Source organism: Callithrix jacchus, chromosome 14 (assembly GCF_049354715.1).
Source record: "Callithrix jacchus isolate 240 chromosome 14, calJac240_pri, whole genome shotgun sequence".
Lineage (NCBI taxonomy): Eukaryota > Metazoa > Chordata > Mammalia > Primates > Cebidae > Callithrix > Callithrix jacchus.
The window spans coordinates 90,365,076-90,385,264 of record NC_133515.1 but is presented as its reverse complement, the minus strand read 5'-3'; the positions used below and the strand labels follow the sequence as shown (position 1 = coordinate 90,385,264).

The window sequence follows — 20,189 nt, the reverse complement described above, 5'->3', positions numbered from 1 at the left end:
ATGGTTTCACCATGTTGGCCAGGATGGTCACTATCTCCTGACCTGGTGATCCACCCGCCTCAGCCTCCCAAAGTGCTGGGATTACAGGCATGAGCCACCGCGCCTAGCCCAACCACTCTTTTATTCATTCGTGCAGTTAATATTTCACTGAGCGTCGAGTATGTGCCAGGCACATTCAAGGTGCTGCAGACACAGAGGTGGACAAAATAACTGTGAACGGCCCTTCTCTGAATGTGTCTGCCAGGGCTGGGAGAGGTGGTTAGATTTTCTAATCCTGGACTACTGTCCCTGGGGTAAAGGCCACACTGCTTTCTTTTCAGGGCGATACTAGAGGGGGTTTAACCTGGAAGATGGTAAAAATGCAAAGCTGACTCCTCGGAGAAGGTGGCACAGAGCGTACAACTTCCTGAATTTCATCCCGGGGGGAGGGGCCTCGGCAGGGGCTTCCTTTTCTTCATAGGTGCCTGGTGTCACCCCGGGTCCCCCAGAGGCCGGAAGTCAACCAGAGGGACCACCCATCTGAGAGCTGCAAGCCCACTTGGAGCAAAGCCAAGAGTGGGGACAGTGAGACAGGAGAGTTTGCCCCTCACAGCCTAGGCTGCAGCAGAGGCTGGGGGGCTCCAGCCCCATCCCTGAGCCCCTCACAGTCACTGCATTATGAAATGGGTGGGCAATGCCTCCAGGGGTCATGGTGAGAAAACATGGAGGAGTGATGTAGAGCACCTGTGGGGGCCCCAGCAAGTGTGAGGCGTGAGGAATTTCACAACTGCAACTTCCAGCAAAAAGAAAGTATGTGTGCTAAGGCTGGAAAAGTGTGACCAGCTGGGGAAGCCTTGCAGGTTGCCTGGGCTGTGAGGAAGGTAAGCCCCGTCCCAGCTTCCAGAGCGGGGACCTGTGCCACCCATCACCCAGCACTGTGTTCCAGCGGATGCAGTCTCCACCGCCAGCAGACCCCCCCCCACCCCCACCCAGGGGCCTCAGCCAATGCAGAAGACCTGCTTCTCCCTAGGCCCAGGGTGGGGGCCCCTTGCTCTGGGAGCCTCCCCACTTACGAGATGGCCTCCACCATGGCGAGCCCCATGAGGATGGAGCAGACGGCGTGGTCCTCCCGGTAGTCAGGCAGGCCACAGATGCAGTAGTAGCAGTCACCCAGGATCTTAATCCGCAGCTGGTGGTATTTCTGAAAGGGGAGGGCCTGGCCTGTGCTAGAGCCCACCTCGGCGATGGGGGAGTGGCCGAGAAAGCAGAGGAAGGCCAGTGGGAGAAAACCATGGGGCTGGGGGTAGGGGCCCGGCACAGGCCGTGAGGGCAGCCCTGCTAGAGTGCCAGGCAGGGCCAGGGACTTACGGCTGCCAGCTTGTCGAAGCGGGCAAAGAGCTCGTTAAGCAGCTTCACGAGCTCCTGGGCACTGCAGGCAGAAGACAGCTGAGTGAAGCCCACAATGTCAGCAAAGAGGATGCTGCAGGAGAAAGGACCATGGGGTGAAGCTCCAGGTGGCCAGCTGCACCCCATTCCACCATCAGCCCCTACCCAATCCACAGGGCAGCTGGGATCAGGGTGGGAGAAGGTCCTCACTCATCCCCATGCAGTGAGACCCTGGTCCCTCTAGGTAAAATCAGGGCTCTGACACTGCACTTGTCCTAGTGGATGTCCCCCTGCAGCCTCCTTCCCCAGGTTGCCTGGGGACCAACCCACACTTTCCTGCTCCTGCCGGGCTGAACCCACCCTTCTTCCTCAAATTGCAGGTCAGGTCTTGAGCCCCAGTGCTGGCCCTGAACAGCTGGGTGAGCTCACAGGAGTCCCTTCCCTGCTCTGGGTGATGTGTATTCTATGACAAGGTGGGACCAGGTTGTTAGAGCGCACTGTAGCTAAAACACCTGTGGACTGATGGGTGCCATGGGGAGCCTCACTTCAAGTCCCTGGAAATCTCTCAAAGCCCATAGCATCCCATGGGTCCCGCAAAGACACATCCCCGCGCAGCCTGCTCTGCCGTTGGGCCCGCGCCCTGGGCCAACACACCTGACGTTCTCGTGGCGGTACATGTACATGGTGTTGAACTGCTGCTGGTCCTTCTGGCTCTCGTCCTTCTTCATGTCTTTCAACATCTCGTCGGCCACGTGCTTGGGCAGGATGGAAAGCATGAGGTTCTCCTGTGAGGGGCAGCAGAGGGTCAGAGGCAAAGGCAGGGCCTGTCAGGGGAAAGTTCAGATACTTCTGGGAAGAAACACCCCAATCTTGATGAGAAACATGAGCCAGGAACCACACTGCCCTCCAGAGGGACCTCACAGACCTGCCTTGGGAGCAGCACGGGGTCTAGGACAGGCCGCTTCTGACCCTGACAAGGCTTAGGGAGGTGACAGCCCCTTCTGAGCACTGAGGGGAGTCAGAAGCGCAGTGAAGCGACCCACGCGTGGCTCTGTGCTCAGCATCCTTGTGCCACAAGAAGCTGAGCACAGAGCCACGCGTGGGTTGAGCCACAGTCCGGCGTGGGCTGCAGCTCCATGAGCCCCCCTGGCAGGAGCTCTGCTGAGCTGCCTCAGCCACCCACCATGGACACAGATCCATCGCTCATGAAACTCTACTTTGACCTGATTGAAGGCTGACTGCAGACCAAGCGCCACACAAGGCGCGAGTGACACAAACCCAGCAAGAGCATCCATCATGGAGAGTGGAGGGCCTCATGGGACACAGGTAAGCATGCCCAGCACAGCGCAACATATGCCCAGTCCGCAATTTTTATGCCCAGAAAGAAGAGAGCAGAGGACTGCGCAAGAGAGAAGCAGGACCGAGGTCGGCCAGGGAGGAGAAATCAAGGAGGCCTTCCTAAAGGAGTCTTGGCCGAGCCAAAGACACGAAGCCGAGAACACTCCCATTGGAGGCAGCCATGTACACAAGGCCCAGAAGCATGCAAAGCACACCAGGGACCTGCAGGGATTTCGTGGAGGTAAAAACAAAAACATGGCTTGAAAGCTGGGCGTGTTTAGATCAGGGTCAGCAAACTGTGGCCTGTGGGTCCAACGTGACTGCTGCTGCCGTTTTTGTTTGTTTGTTTTAAGACAGGGTCTAGGCCGGGCGCGGCGGCTCACGCCTGTAATCCCAGCACTTTGGGAGGCCGAGGCGGGTGGATCACAAAGTTAAGAGATTGAGACCATCCTGGTCAACAAGATGAAACCCCATCTCTACTAAAAATACAAAAATTAGCTGGGCATGGTGGTGCGTGCCTGTAGTCCCAGGTACTCGGGAGGCTGAGGCCGGAGAATTGCCTGAACCCAGAAGGCAGAGGTTGCGGTGAGCTGAGATCGTGCCATTGCACTCCAGTCTGGGTAACAACAGCGGAATTCCGTCTTAAAAAAAAAAAAAAAAGAAAGAAAAAACAGGGTCTTGCTCTGTTGCCCAGGCTGGAGCACAGTAGTGCAAACATGGCTCGTGGCAACCTCAACCCCCTGGGCTCAAGCGATCCTCCCACCTCAGCCTCCCAAGTAGCTGGGAGTACAGGCACACATCACCACACTCGGCTAATTTTTACATTTTTTTGTAGACACAGGGTCTTGCCCTGTTGCCCAAGCTGGTCTTGAACTCCTGTGCACTGGCCATCCTGTTTTCATCAAGTTTTCCCAGCACCCATTCATGCTCATTTGTTGATATATCGTCTGTTGGAGCTCTTAACGTTCCAATGGCAGAGCAGGGTAGATGCAACAGAGACCGTGTGGTCCACAGAGCAGAAAATATTTACTCTGTGGCGCTTGTCAGATCGGTCTATAGCTTGGGCCTCTGGAGGGACAGTGTCCATCTCTGGAACAGGGAACAGAGGAGGAGCGGCAGATGCGAGGGCAAAGGGTCTGGTTCTGAGGTGCTGCGGGGCCTCTGTGCGGGCTCCTGCAGGGAGCGCTCGGGAGAGGCAGAGGCTGAACCATCCTCCCCAGAAGCCACGGGTTAGATGAGGGCAGGGAAAGAAGTGAGAGGAGACCAGGGACAGAATATGGTGATGCGGAGGCAAAGCCAGGGGCAGGAGGCCCAGCAGGGAGCCGGTCAAGAGGGGAGCACTGCCCCTGTCCCCCACTGAGGGGAGGAGGGTGATGATGGTGTCGATGAAGGACGGTGGGGGCACTTGGGGGAGAGCCTCCAGCTGAGGTTTTACAGGATGGAAAGTGTAAGAGGCCAGGGGGCAGGAGGACAGTGGCTCATGGTGAAGACATGACTAGAGAAAGCATGTCCAGCGCAGGGCCAAGATACAAATGAAACTGCAGCTGGCACAGGGGGAGGCTGGGGAACCAGAGGGCAGAGATGGGGCTGGAGGACAGGCGGCTGCAGACCCTCAGGGTGGCGTGCTTCCGGGCAGCCAGGCCAGTGCTGCCATGGGGTCGGCTGCTGAAAGGTGAGGAGTACGTGGGCCGGGACTCGGGCCCTGTGACTAGAGTACAGGCCCTGGACATTGCCACCCTGGATTCAGGGTGGCCAGAAAACCAAGAACTAGTGGCTTGGTCCTCAACACCTAGGGCCTGACTAGACAGCTGCAGGCCCCAGGCCACACGGGCAGGAGCCAGAGACCTCGCCTCCTGCTGAGGCCTGGGTGGGAGAGTGGGCCCCACCGCTCTGGTTCTGCTGTGTTCAGGGTCCCTGAGGCCCGAGAGAGGCCAGCTCATCCTGCACATCAGATGCACCTGTTCCATGGCAGGAGGAGGTGAAGGCTGAACTCCTCTCCTCTGGATGGAGCTGCCAAGAGGTCCCCAGAGCCTGCTGTTGTACTCAGGCCAGCAGCACCTGGTAAACCAAAGGCCTCCCCTAGGACAATCAGCTCTGCTACAGGGAGAGGCCCCCTGCTTCCCTATCCCACCATATGGGGGTCCCTGACTTCTGCAGTCTGTGGCTTCATAGGGAGAATGTATCACCTTTCTTGGAGGGAGTCACACCATTAGGACAAGGTGAGGATGCCTGGCACTGGCCCTTGCCTGAAGAGGTTACAGTGGTTTTGCTCTTTAGTATGGTTTGGCTGTCTCTCCACCCAAATATCAACTTGAACTGTATCTCCCGGAATTGTAGGAGGGACCCAGGGGAAGGTAACTGAATCAGGTGGGTCAGTCTTTCCTGTGCTATTCTCGTGATAGTAAATTTCATGAGATCTGATGGGTTTATCAGGGGTTTCCGCTTTTGCTTCTTGCTCATTTTCTCTTGCTCCCACCATGTCAGATGTGCCTTTCGCCTCCCATCATGATTCCAAGGCCTCCCCAGCCATGTGGAACTATAAGTTCAATTAAACCTCTTTTTCTTCGCAGTATGTCTTTGTCAGCAGCATGAATACGAACTAATACAGTAAACTGGTGCCAGCAGAGTGGCACACTACCAAAAAGATAACTGAAAATGCGGAAGTGACTTTGGAACTGGGTAACAGGGAGAGGCTGAAACAGTTTGGAGGGCTCAGAAGAAGACAGGAAACTGTGGGTAAGTCTGAAACCTCCTGGTGACTTGTTGAATGGCTTTGACAAAAATGGTGATAGTGACATGAACAGTAAGGTCCAGGCTGAGGTGGTCTCTTACTTGCCTTGTTGGGAGCTGGGGCAAAGGTGACTGTTAGGTTTTAGCAAAGCGACTGGTGGCATTTTGCCCCTGCCTTAGAGATTTGTGGAACTTTGAACCTGAGAGATGATTTACGGTACCTGGTGAAAGAAATTTCTAAGCAGCAAAACGTTCAAGACATGACTTGGGTGCTGTTAAAGGCATTCAGTTTTAAAAGGGAAACAGCATAAAAATTTGGAAAATTTGCAGCCTGACTATGCAATAGAAAAGAAAATCCCATTTTCTGAGGAGAATTCAAGCTGGCTGCAGAAACTTGCATAAGTCACTGGTGGACAGAATGTTAATCACCAAGACATGGTTAAAATGTCTCCAGGGCATGTCAGAGACTTCACAGCAGCCCCTCCCATCACAGGACCTGAGGTTTAGGAGGAAAAAGTGGCTTTGTGGGCTGGACCCAGGGTGCCTATGCTGTGTGCAGCCTAGGGACTTGGTGCCCTGTGTCACAGCCACTCTAGCTGTGGCTGAAAGGGGCCACTGTAGAGCTTGAGCTGTGTGGCTTCAGAGGATGGAAGTCTCAAACCTTGGCAGCTTCCATGTGGTGGTGAGCCTGAGTATGCAGAAGTTAAGAAATGGGGTTTGGAAACCTCCACCTACATTTCAGAAGATGTATGGAAATGCCTGGATGCCCAGGCAAAAGTTTGCTGCAGAGGCAGGGCCCTCATGGAGAACCTCTGCTAGGGCAGTACAGAAGGGAAATGTGGGGTTGGAGCCCCCACACAGAGTCCCTACTAGGGCATTGCCTAATGAAGCTGTGAGAAGATGGCCACCATCCTCCAGACCCCAGAATAGTAGATCCATTGATGGCCTGCACTGTGCACCTGGAAAAGTCGCAGACACTCAGTGCCGGCCCATGAAAGCTTCCAGGAGGGTGGCTGTACCCTGCAAAGCCACAGGGGTGGAGCTGCCCAAGACCATGGGAACCCACCTCTTGCATCAGCGTGACCTGGATGTGAGACCTGGAGTCAAAGGAGATCATTTTGGAGCTTTAAAATTTGACTACCCTGCTGGATTTCAAACTTTTATGGGGCCTGTAACCCCTCTATTTTGGCCAATTTCTTTCATTTGGAATGGCTATATTTACCCAATACCTGTACCCTCCATTGTATCTAGGAAGTAATTAGTTTGCTTTTGATTTTACAGGCTCATAGCCAGAAGGGACTTGCCTTGTCTCAGATGAGACTTTAGACTATGGACTTTTGGGTTAATGCTGGAATAAGAATTTGGGGGACTATTGAGAGGGTGTGGTTGGTTTTGAAATGTGAGGACATGAGATTTGGATGGGCCAGGGATGGAATTATATGGTTTGGCTGGTATCCCCACTCAAAGTCTCAATTTGAATTGTATCTCCCAGAATTCTCATGTGTTGTGGGAGGGACTCAGGAGGAGGTAATTGAATCCTGGGGGCCAATTTTCCCATGCTATTCTCATGATAGGAAGTCTCACGAGATCTGGTGGGTTTATCAGGGGTTTCTGCTTTTGCTCCTTGCTTGTTTTCTCTTGCCACCACCATGTAAGAAGTGCCTTTCACTTCCTGCTGTGATTCTGAGGCGTCCCTAGCCATGTGGAATTGTAAGTCCAATTAAACCTCTTTTTCTTCTCAATCTTGGGTATGTATTTACCAGAAGGGTGAAAATTCTTCCATTTCCACAGTGATGTCTCTTCACTGTTAAGAACCACAAGCATGGCATTACAGCATAGTAATGAGAAGCCAAAGTAACCCCACTGCGTGCCCTGCCCTGGCTCGACCTAAGCCCGGGAAGTAGCACCCGGTTCTCCCAGGCCCTGAGCCTGGGAAGAGCAACTCAGGCAACTGTGGTGTTTGTTTCCCTCTCTGCCAGTCGGGTGTGGCAAGAGGATGCCCGATGCAAAGAAACGGGTGGAGGCATGCTGCGTGGGACCCAAGGACCCCTCTTGGAACCTAACTAACCAGATATGGTAGAAAAAGCTCTTGGCTTGCAGAAGAGATGAGCCTCTGGGAGGTTTTCAAGAAAAGCCAGTGATGGGGCCCCACCAGCTCTTAAGGACAGCCTCTTAACGGAGACAGCTGCTAGAGTCCTGAGGGGCAGGCTGAGCTGAGGAGTCTGGAGGAAGTGGGTCAGGATTATGGGTGCTGGCCTGGCTCAGCCCCAGTCCCGCCCGCACTCACTGTGACTATCAGGCAGGTTACTAAACCTCCCAGTGCCTTAGTATCCTGGGTAGGAAAGTAGGGGGCCACGTGATTCATTGCCGGCAAGCACTGAGAACAGTGCTGGTCCACAGTAAGTGCTCAGCGTAGTCTAGCTGTTCCCACTGTCATATGCTATGAAGCGTGACTGAGGGTGTGGAGACAGCAGGTGGCTCAGAAAGATAGAGCCTAGTGTTCCTCTGGGCTTCAAAGTTAGCCAGAGTGTTTAGGTTGAGTTCCAGTGAGACGTGCCAGGTTCGGCACAAACCCTCTGGGTTGCTCAGCATGACCTCATGAGCTCGACTTACTGTAGTTGGGACAATGAAGGGGACACAAGGAAGGGTCCTGCCTTCCATGTGAGTCTCGGCACCCCTGGCCATGTGTGCATTCAGACTGATGCTTGGGGAAGGAGAGGGCAGATGTGTGAGGCGTGTGGGGAGGCCCGGTCAGGTGTGCAGGCAGGAGGGGCGTGGCACATGAGGTTTAGGAATGTCGCAGCACCATGCTGGCCTCCCTCCCACCTGCATGCAATGGTTCCAGCAGCCACGGCCCACACAGGCTTTTCCTGCCCTCCTGGCTCTATCTCAGAGCTCTGTCCCTTCAGAAAGGTTCTTCAGGCTCCCTTGGAACCTTGGGGACCCGAGAGTGCAACCCAGTCCTGTGGGAGCTCCATGCCCCTGACCACAATCCTGGTTCCCTCCAGACCCCGCTGGGCCTCCTCCTGGCAAGGCTCAGGTCTCTGAGACTGTCTACCAACACAGAGCAAAGGGACAGCAGAGGTACAAAACCAGGGCAGCCCTGGAGCCCAAAACAGGCGCCTCAGAAGGGCCACATCAGTGAAACGGCCGTGAGATTCTCTCTGGGGGTGGGACGGGGGGAATTTCCATGTTTTCCATTTTGCATTTCCATCACCTTTGCTAAGAGCACATATGAATTCTGAAAGCAGAAAATCAATGACTGTCAATCTTAAAAATAACAAGAAGGGAGCTATGGCTGTAAATTAAGGCTGCCAATTCCCGGTGTGGTTTGTGGAAACCTTAGAGTCAACCTTGAAAAGTGAAGCAGGCGGACAGTCCACTTGGAGTCAATCTGTAACAAGACGGGTCTTAAACAAGACAGCAGTGTGTGCAGAAGAGAGGAGACGTGGAACCTACAGCAGGGAGAGGAGGAGGAGGGTCCCGGAGGCGAAGGCCCATGGGAGAGAGGGTCCCCTCCGCCAGCTGCCATCCCCCAAGCCTCGGGGCCTCTGGCAACCACCTCCGAACATGTCTCCCAGGTGCTAGCCGGCTCCTCTGATTCAGTCTGCCTTCGGTATGGTGTCTGGATGTCCTCTAAGCTGTGCGACACCGGCACCCAGCACCCTCAGTGGAGCCCCGGGCCCCTCACCATGCCATTGACCTGTCTTTCTAATGCTATCCCCCACTGCTCTCCTTGTGGCCCTTTGGGGTAGACTAGCTGGATTATTTCCTTTTCTTGCTACCCACCCCCCACCCCGTCCCCTCTCTGGCATCACTCTCTGTGGAACATCCTTCCCTCCCCATACCTTCGACACCTACCTCACATGTCACCTCTCCAGAAAGGCCCTGGCCCCTGCCCAAGGGTGCCTCTTCCTCCTTCCTCATTGACACCCACTTTGTTGGTGCCTCTCTATTGGTGCTGACCTTGTTTGCCCTTTGAGTTTCAGGGGTTCTAAACCTATTCTCAGATCCTGGCTCCCTTCATGACTGTGTGGTACTAGCTTCAGACCTTCTGGAATGCTCACACACACACACAGAAGATCCCCCATTACCATTCCAGGGCCTGGCTAAAGACTCCAGCACCCCTTCATTTGTGTTCCTGGGGAAGGAAGGAGGCTGAGATCCCAGTGACTTGTCAAATGTGTCCCACAGTGGGGGACAGGGGTGCAGGGGAGAGGCCATCCATAGCAGCCTAGGACTGCTCAGGGTCCCAGGGCTGATCGATGTGGTTTGGTCTCCCCAGCATGCTGTATGTTTTGAGAGTCATAAAAATGTTCCAAGCCTTTGACCCATTGAAAGCTCTTCTGAGACTTTATTGCCCAAAATCCAGCAGAAGTAAAAAAGATGTATGTAGAAGATGACCTGCATTGCAGCGTGACTTCACACTGGTAGAAAAACTGCAAGTAGCCCAATGCCCAGCAAACGGCTGATTAAACAGACACGTCCTCTGGATGGAAGATTCTACAACCTTAAGAATGACCATAATGAAACAACAGTATAGTTTATCATTGCAACAATAAAGTGACAGAGAGAAGAGCAGGATAAAATTGTATTCCATGAAGGTGATGCTGGGATCCCTGTGTGCATATAAATAAAGGCCAAGGGATAAATGCAAAGAGAAAATGCTCATTTAACTGGGGAACTGAATTCAGGGAAAACCTTAAATGTTTTTCAAAGTTGCTCTATGGTGCTGGTGGTTGTTTTTAAAACACATTTTAAATTAAAATAAACTGTTGCCTCCAGCTGTGATCCTGGCCCTGACCTCTGCTTCTCTGGAAGGCCCACAGTTTTCTTAGAAAGGGAATATCCCTCAAGGCCTTTGGGCTTGGCTCCTGACTTCCTGGTCAGCCTGGAGATAACCTGAGAAGGCAGAACCTATGGCCAGGCACGAAGCAAGGAGACCCACAGCCCCACAGACAAAACTGAGGTGGGGGAAGGCAGTGGTCCTCCTGGGGAGCCAAGTGACAGAACATCACCCTGGGCTGGCTTCACTCTGTAGCTCTCATGAACACAGCACCCACAAGGTGACAGATGCTGTCCACCCATAGTCAAAATTGTTCCTCTTCTTTGCTAAAACTGCATCAACCCTGTATTATCATATATGTACAATCAATTTTGCAGGTGACAAAACCTAGGGATGGAGAGATGAAGTCCCAAAGCGCATATGGGTACCTCAAGGTCCGTGGTTCCCCACCCTCATGAGCACAGGTGATGCTGAAGCCACAGCCCCACCGGCCACACTCTGGGTAGGGCAGCCTGAAGTCCTGGGAGTGGGCTCAGCTGAACCAGGCCTGCACTCCCAGCACAGGCTCGACCACTCCATTTGGTAGTGACGAGGGTGACCTGAGTTGTTCAGGTCTCTGAGACCCCTGGGATGGGTGAGTTTTTGTGTTCTTCCCACCCCAGTTCTCTCACCTGCATTCATGTCATTCTAATGCTATCCCCCACTGCTGGATTATTTCCAGCTACAGATATGATGGTCCCCCAGTGCCCAGGAACATCGGTTGAAACCTTTCCAATAGGTCCCATATACTATTCTTTAAAATAAATATGGAAATTGATCCCTCTGTCTTAAAGCTTGAAACTTATATTCGTTTTATCTGAGTTCCTTTCTCAGGAAAGGACCTCCAGGCCTCTCAAAAAGTATCGAATAACTGAAACTTACCAACCAGACCACCACAACCAGACAATGAGACTCAGGACCTCTCATTCCTGTTCTCTTACACATTGTTCCATTTCTTCCCTGCTTTATAAACCCCAGATTTAGGATAGGGAGATGGATTCAAGACTGAGTACCCATCTCCCCTAACACAGCACCCAATTAAAGCCTTCTTCCTCGGCAATACTTGCTGTCACAGTGATTGGCTTTCTATGCAAGCAGCCGGACCCAGACCAAACCCCTGGTGTTTTGTAACATAGTGAGGCCCTGAGTGTGCAGCTCTGGCCCTGTCTCTCGACACCCTCCTCAGAGCTCCATGCTGCCCAGTTTGGGAATCAGGCAGCCCCTCCAGGTGGGTTCTCCTCACAGAAATGGACTGGCGGCTGCCTTGGTAAAGAATTACAACTGCCCCTAATAATCTCTCCCAGCATCCTGGTCTGCTCCTCCTCTGCAATCCACTGTCCTTGTGGCATCTTAGGTCCTCAAAGACATCTGGTGGCTGCCACTGCCAGGCACCAGGCAGGGGTGGGGGGTGCAGGGATGCTGGTGGCAGCAGCTGCTGGAGTCCTCCCTGGAACCCACATTGAGCAGAGAAGAGGAAGAGGAGAAGGGTGCTGCCTCTGTGGCTCCATCCCCACCCTGTGGCCTAAGGACACTGGTGGGTCACCTGTCCTCCCCAGCCTCACTGTCCGGTGCTCCTCCTCACAGGCTGAGGAGAGAAAGGGCCCATGTGGCAAAGGCCCACCTCAGAGCAGGCATGAGTGGGTACCATGTACTTGGAAAGTACCCAACTGGGCTGAACATGTAGGGCCTGATGGCAGGACAGCCCCAGATCCTGACAAAGGCCTGCTGCTCCCCAACACCAACAGCAGGCTCCTGCATACCTCCCCATGCACTGGGAGCTGCTGCCTGAGGACCTGAACTGCCAAAAATGCCTGTGGAAACTCAGGTCACCCTCGTCACTACCAAATGGAGTGGTCGAGCCTGTGCTGGGAGTGCAGGCCTGGTTCAGCTGAGCCCACTCCCAGGACTTCAGGCTGCCCTACCCAGAGTGTGGCCGGTGGGGCTGTGGCTTCAGCATCACCTGTGCTCATGAGGGTGGGGAACCACGGACCTTGAGGTACCCATATGCGCTTGAGGTTTGAGAAGTGTCTCTTGAGGAGCAAGATTTGAAGGAAAAGAAACTTAGAGGAAAGGAACGGCTGGAGGGGGTGTGTGTGTGTGTGTGTGTGTGTGTGTGATTTGTACAACATTCTGGAAGATTCTACCTACCAAGAGCATTGCCTCCAGCCATATCAAACTAGGAGGCAAAACCTGCAACCAAGGACTTGGGGATAAGGAAGAAGCTGAAAACGTGACCCTCAAAGCCAGTGTGAAGCGCTTCAAGGTGGAGATGGCTGCACACCCCAGGATGCAGCATGCGGCGACCTTGCCCCATTCCCAAGGCCCAAGGATGGCACAGGACCCCGCTGTGAGGAGCTGCTGCAGGGGAAGGTGTGGCAGGGAAGCACCTGGGGGCCGGGGGTCGCTCAGCAACTTTCATATTCTTTGTATTTTTCCCCTTAATCCTTTTTTACTGTTACGATTGTTCTATAGTGTGATTTTCAGAACTTTATTGAATCACATCCCATCTTTTTTTTTTTTTTTTTTTTTTGAGATGGAGTCACTCTCACCCAGGCTGGAGTGCAGCAGTGCTCTATCTCAGCTCACTGCAACCTCCACCTCCCTGGTTCAAGCAATTCTCCTGCCCCAGTCTCCTGAGTAGGTAGGACTACAGGTACACACCACCGTGCCTGGCTGATTTTTGTATTTTTAGTAGAGACAAGGTTTCACCATGCCGGCCAGGCTGGTCTCAAATTCGTGACCACAGGTGATCCATCCATTTTGGCCATCCAAAGTGCTGGAATTACAGGCCTGAGCCACCGCGCCTGGCCAGTGCGCCCCATCTCTTTAAAGCTCTTGGCATTGTGGATTCCATTGCTATTCAATGTCCACCACTGAACATTATTATTCATTCATACTGATTCATATACACTGATTCTATATGTACAATGAATATATCCATTGAATAAGCATCTGTAATAATCAGTACACAACTGAATGGTGATACTCATCATCATGTGAATTATTGTGATCAACTTCAGGTCCCTTTGGTGTTGTTTCTCCTTTATAAAAATTGCTTGAGGACAAAGAGGCCACCTCCCTCCCAGGACTGCACCTGTTCAGGCATGGCGTCTTGAAGCTGTGGCCTGTGGTGGCTTTGCTCTGGGTCTGTCATTTTCGGCAGAGGGTGCCAGGGTTCCAGAGAACTGGACTGTGGAAAAAGGACCCTTCCTTCACTCGAAGCTATTTTTTTTTTTTTTTTTTTGAGATGGAGTTTCGCTCTTGTTACCCAGGCTAGAGTGCAATGGCGCGATCTCGGCTCACCGCAACCTCTGCCTCCTGGGTTCAGGCAATTCTCCTGCCTCAGCCTCCTGAGTAGCTGGGATTACAGGCATGCGCCACGATGCCCAGCTAATTTTTTGTATTTTTAATAGAGACAGGGTTTCACCATGTTGACCAGGATGGTCTTGATCTCTCGACCTCATGATCCACCTGCCTCAGCCTCCCAAAGCGCTGGGATTACAGGCTTGAGCCACCGCGCCCGGCCTGAAGCTACTTTTTATCTGATGACCTGGACTAAACAGAGGAGTGTCTATTGAGGTTGAGGCAATAGATGTGAAGACAGTAATGACTTCTTCAGCAAATGCCAAAGGTGGCTTTGCTGAAGAAACAAAGCATGTTTAAAATCATAACATCTGTCAGAGGAACAGCCACATCACCCAGGGGTTTTGGGGGGTAAAGCAAAGCTCACTGATCTGGGGTTATGCTGCAAAGGCCCCCAGGCCTGAGCAAGCTCTTCACCCCAGGGGCTTGGTTCCTCACCCTACAAAATGGGTGTCTCTTAGGCCTCTTTCTTTGTTTAAAGTGTAAATCATTCCAGAAGGAGAACTCCTCTGAAGACACAGAGGCTGTATTTAGAAATGTGTGGCCAGCGTGTCATGGGACAAGTGGCTCATGTGGCTTTTGCTCTGCTGTGATCTGGTGAATTGTACAGGATGAATGAAATTCAGAAGGGACAAAGGTCAGAGTCTCTATCTGAATCCCCAAAATGAAAAACAACTGCAGGAGAACAGAGTGGGGGGGCAGAGTATACCAATATTGCCGGGGTAGAGGGGGGACAGCTACCATTTAAGATACTGTTAGATTTTAAATGAATTCTCAGGCCGGGCATGGTGGCTCATGCCTGTAATCCCAGCACTTTGGGAAGCCAAGGCAGACAGATCACTTGAGGTCAGGAGTTCAAGATCAGCCTGGCCAACATGGTGAAACCCTGTCCCTACTAAAAATATAAAAATTAGCCAAGCATGGTTGGCAGGCACCTGTAGTATCAGCTACTTAAGAGGCTGAAGCATGAAAATCGCCTGAACCGGGGAGGGAGAGGTTGCAGTGAGCTGAGATCATGCCACAGCACTCCAGCCTGGGCAACAGAGCAAGACTCTTCCCTCCAAAAAATTAAAATAAAATTAATTCCCAGCATAAAGTAGCTGCCTGAACAAGCCCCGTGGCTCTGTGCTGTGTGACAGAAAATAAGGGCCCTGATCCAGCTCAACCAGGCTAGTCCTTAGCCCCAGGACCCCTGCCCCAACCTTAGGAAGAAACCAATCACCTAGGGCTTCATCAGGGAATGACCATGGGGTAAGGGAGCCTGAGTGCCAGCATCCGAAGGTGGGCCAATGCTGAGGGGCTGGGAATCAGCCCGGAGGACAGGGGGTTCTGTGTGATCACGGAGCGGTCTTTAAGTCTGAGGAAAGCTGTTGTGTGGAAAATGGACAAGACTTGCTTTGGAGGCCCCAAGAGAGAAAACTAATGAGGAAAGGCGGCTGGGGAACAGAGTGTTGCTTTCAGAGAAGGGAGAATTTTTAAAGAGTCAAACAGTTCAAGAGTCAATCACTTCAAAGAATGTGCTACCCTGAGAGGTGGTCAACTCCCATTCCCAGAAACCCAGAGGAGAGACCACGGGAGGAGCTGAGCATGGGTGGAAAGCTGGCCTGGAGGAGTGGACATGGCCAAACCCTGGGTGCCAAGGCCTGGGTGCTGAGATGCAGCGCTGCACAGAGAGGAAGAGGGTAAAGTCTCTCCGTCTCCTCAGCCCTGCAAGTCCTTAATAGTTATCCTAAAAATACAACATGGTAATACAAGTCAAGGCCCTAACCCTCTCTGGGAAAGGAATCAAAGTCCAGAGGAAAACAAGCCCTGGAAGTTCCCAGTAGGTTTCCTGGGTAAAGCAAGAGCCTGCCCAGATCCTGGGGAGAAGCACCCAGGCCTGCCCTGGGCAATGTGCAGGCCTGCAGTGGGTTGGAGGGCTGGGAGGGGCCTGGGGAGATACTGGACTCCTGGGCTGGGATCTTGGTTGAGAGCAGAGTTGTTGAGCTGCTCAGATGGGCTGTGAGCCCCCTGCCTCCCTGGCCAGGACAGTCTGTCAGCATGGCCTCCACAGGGCTCCAAGAAGGAACCAGCCAAGCCCCCCTTCTACTCAGGGGTGAGTCATGCCAGGCCTTGCTTTGTACTGGCTCAGGACTGAGATCGAAAGAGCCAGCCAGCACTGCTCCCAGGGGCCTCCGAGCTGTTACAGCTAAGGCTCTGATGAGGCAGTCAGGAGTTAATTACAGCAAGGAGGCCAGGTGGGATTTGGATAAATGAGGTTGGCTGGTGAGACGCTAAGTTTTTCCAGCATCCTTATAAGACAGAGACAGTGAAGTGGAGAGAGACCAACAGTGCCCAGGTGGCTGGGAGTGCATGCGTGTGAGTGAGTGTGTGTGTGTGTGTGTGTCCATATGTGAGCACTTGCACATGTACATACATGCATCTGGATGTACACATCCACTGCCTACAGTGTCTGCATGAGGTATGTATAGGAAGTCTGCTTGTCTGTCAGGTGGGTGTGTCCGTGTGTGTCCTAAGTGCCATGTGCTGAAGTACACACAACAAATACATGTCACTGTAACCCATCATAGGCTGTGAGCATACCCACAGGTACTTCACAAACCAGTCTGTTCTGGTTTTAATTCATCCAGATTCTTAGAGCATCCAGTTTGGAAGCTGGATCCCACCAGAGTGTCCATCATGGCCTGACTACCTGACCAGAGATGGCTGTGGGAGGCAGGGAATGAAGAAGGACCAGGCCTAGTAACCTCGGGAGGCCAGAGCCCAAACAGCTCACCTCTCCCTGATACAGGGACGAAGGACCACAATGTGTAAAATCTGAAAACTCCAATGCTGCCGCCATTTAGACTAGGGGGCCCACGTGTGCTGCCCCTATCCAAGAGACATGTTCACAACCTCAGTGACTCAAAGAACGGTCACTCATCATCTATGCATGTCCCTGAGCTAAACACTGGGCAGGTCAAAGGCAAACAGTACTTCAAAGAGTTTGGACACGTGGGGCAATGGTCATGCATGGAAGTGACTGGTCTCCCAGAGCAGGAGTGCTTCGCATCTTCAGCCAAATGCTGTGGGAATTTAGAGGAGGGAGGAGCGGCATAACTTTAAAAGTCAGCATATTTGGAAACAAGACCTCCAGCATGAGAACAGGCACCAGGCCAGTGTCCCCAGATTGACAGGCCCCAAGAGAAGCAGGGCCACATTTAATCTCAGTGTTGGTGGAGCCAGACTAACGAGCCACCAGGCCATGTCATCTAGAACAGTGCGAAAATCACACAGACCCAGGGTCAGCCCAGAGCTCTCACCCTGTCAGAGCAGGAGAGGGGACGATGAACATGTGGAACATCTGGTCACTGGCCTGGCCTTGGGTGCAGTCCTCAGAGACAGGGGCCACCGTGTGGGCCAAGGTAACTTCAGTCTCGGGAGATAGCACACTGGCCCCAAAGATGGTCACCTGTGTGGTACCTGGAGCCCTCACCATGAATATTTGGCAAAGAGCTGGTACTCCTTAGAGGTTTGGTGAGTTAATAAGCTGTCAACTAGGAAACCTGGCCCAAGGGGCAAGCCACCATCCTCTAGAATAGTGCCAGCAGAACTTCCTGCACTCACAGAAATGCTCTGTATCTTTGCGGTCCAGTAGGGTAGCCACCAGCCACATTTAGCCATTGAGCGCATGAAATATGGCCAGTGCTACTGAAAAACTGACTTTATGTATTTTTATTTTAATCAAATTTAATTAAATAGCTACACACGACAAGTGGCTACCATATTGAACAGCGCAGCTCTAGGACTCTGTAGTAACAAGTGCTGTGCCAACTCTGACGGGCAGAGAGCAGCTGCCTGGAGCCTGGTGTCGAGAAGGATGCGGAAGGCTCGTATCTGTGATTGGTGGAAACTGCGCTTGCAATGTCTGCAGCAGAAGCAAACACCACCTGCTTCTGTCCTTGACCCAGATGCCACAGCTCAGTACCACTGTGGGCATAAAGGCCCAAGAAAATTAAGTAGACAAAATTTCCACCTTAACCCACAGCACTCCCTAAGCTCCTTCCTCTGCTTTGTTTCTCCCCTCAGCCCTTCCTGGCTCCTGACACATCATGTCTGTTCAGTGTGTCACCTGTACCAGAATCTGTTCTGTTCACAACTATATATATCCCCAGTGCCTGAAATGCCTGTGGTTTGATGATTCTTTTTTTTAAGAGACAGGGTCTAACTGTGTCCCAGGCTGGGGTGCTGAAATGCAACCATGGCTCACTGCACCTTAATCTCCTGGACTCCAGTGATCCTCCTGCCTCAGCCTCCCAAGTAGCTGGAACTATAGGTACATGCCACCATGCCTGGGTATATCTTTTTATAATTTTTTGTAGAGATAAGTTCTTGCCATGTCTGGTCTTGAACTCCTGGGCTCAAGAGTGGATAAGTACTTAGCTAAGCGACCTAGCTAGAATGTGAATGCAAGTCTTAGTCACAGCCTTTGTCGCCAGATCTTTCCAATTTCTAAGCAAGTCAGAAACCCAGGCTTTTATGTAGAGTGCACAAATTTTTAAATATTAGAAAATGTTAACACTCTAGGAAGGTCAAACAAAACAGATACCCACAGGCCAGCTGTGGTCCAAGGACTACCTAACTGATTCTTCATGTTAACACATCTCCCAAATAGAGCCGGGAGGAAGTGCCAGCTAGTAAAACACATATCTCATTAAATTAAATAATCCAATAAAAACACTATCCAGGGCCTAGCACAAAGTAAACGCTCAATAAAACTACACTTATTATTACTAACAAAACTTCATTCTTTTTTTTTGAGACGGAGTTTCGCTCTTGTTACCCAGGCTGGAGTGCAATGGCGCGATCTCGGCTCACCGCAACCTCCGTCTCCTGGGTTCAGGCAATTCTCCTGCCTCAGCCTCCTGAGTAGCTGGGATTACAGGCATGCGCCACCGTGCCCAGCTAATTTTTTGTATTTTTAGTAGAGACAGGGTTTCACCATGTTGACCAGGATGGTCTCCATCTCTTGACCTCGTGATCCACCCGCCTCGGCCTCCCAAAGTGCTGGGGTTACTGGCGTGAGCCACCGCGCCCGGCCTAAAACTTCATTCTTACAGCCCAATAAACAGAGAATGCACCACAACACTGGCCACAGTGGACAATTCCACAATTCTCCAGCAATTCTACAACTGTTTTGGGAAAAATTCTGCTGAAGGATGTGACAAAGGCTTAAGACCTGCCGGAGCCCAACAGATCCCAGGTCAGTGGCCACACAGCCATGCATGGGCCATCAACAGTACTGTCCTCACAAGCTCTGCTTGGGTCCATCCCGACAAGGCCAGCGTCCTCCCACTGCCACCAGGAACCCAGCACTGCTTTAGGACAACCTGTTTTCTGTGGGTTCATCATCTGCATTGTCTAAAATGTGGATCTGTTTTGCTATGTTGAAAAACATTCTGTGACATCCAAAAGTTAGGAGTTGAAACCGACAGAAGGACCAATGCCCACTCCGCATCATGGGGGATGCACCTGGATTTTCTCACACTGAGAGGCACTCAAGGCTAAAAGAAAAACTAAAAATATTTAGTTATCTCTGCGGGTGGTTCTGTGAAGAATTTTACGATAGCAAGTACAATGCAAGGCTGGTGTTGGGAGTGGGACATGTCTGTGTCTCCTCTGAAATAGACGACGGGTTTGATCCATTACATTACATGCTGAGAATATCATGACGAAGAGCATCTATGGAGAGGCAGAGGCACAGCCCTCCCCCTGGACACCAGCCTTGTCTCCTCTTCCCACTTATTGGTCCCTCTGCCCCAACCTCACTGTTGCCAGGATAACAGTAGCGCAATAGGGCTTGGCACTAAAAGTCCAACCCCAGGCCAAGAGGCGACTGGCCTCTGGCCCCGATTCCCCTCTCCCCTACCAAGCACCTATCAGAACAGGGCTCAGGGTTGATGACTCCTTGTCCTCATAGCAAAAGGTCTTGAGGGGAACAGTGACCAGGCTTGGGAAAAGGTCACAGAGGAGGGACATTCAGAAAAGCAAGAGATAAAATCCGAGCTTAGAAAATGGCAGCCTCCCAGCATCCCAAGCTCCACGGCTCCCAAGAGGGGAGTCTGATGCTTGTGGTCAGTGGGGAGTTCTTCCTTGTAAGACCAGCACAAAGGAAAAACACCATCCCTACTCACAGGTGACCCTGTGTGTGGGTAACAGCGGAAGGAGAGGCGGGGAGAGGCAGCTGTGCTGTCTGTGCAGTCCCCAAGAATTGAATGAAAGCCTACCCAGTGACCACCGGAGCTGGCTCTCCAGGGGTCCATGGGTGAAGACAGGGATGGCTTTCCACCCCAGACCCCGTGCAGTCCGCCCTGGCTTCTCCCTCTATGTGCCCCAGCTGCAGCCTCCTGTCTGAGGGTGGGCACTGTGAACAGTCCTCTCCTCCCTGAGGGAGGCCCAGGCACAGGGCCAGCTGACTGCACAGGCCGTGTCTGAAGGAAGCACAAGCCTGTCCCTGTCCTCCCTCCATCCCCCCACACCCTCCCTCAGCCATGTTCCGATCCCTGGGAAGTGATTCCGAGTACAATTC

The 20,189-nt window shown here is 52.4% G+C and overlaps 1 protein-coding gene across 5 annotated transcripts in view; it reads right to left on the bottom strand.

The window, feature by feature from the left end:
• ADCY3 (adenylate cyclase 3) overlaps positions 1-20,189 on the bottom strand; it is a 103,829-nt gene that overhangs the window by 21,594 nt on the left and 62,046 nt on the right. For all 5 annotated transcript variants that reach the window (XM_035273034.3, XM_035273036.3, XM_035273035.3 and 2 more), the window contains exons 3-5: positions 2,020-2,150; positions 1,348-1,459; positions 1,053-1,180 (exon numbers count right to left, since the gene is read on the bottom strand). In XM_035273034.3, coding sequence (XP_035128925.1) covers positions 1,053-1,180; positions 1,348-1,459; positions 2,020-2,150 — 371 coding nt within the window. The remainder of the gene's footprint in view (positions 1-1,052; positions 1,181-1,347; positions 1,460-2,019; positions 2,151-20,189) is intronic.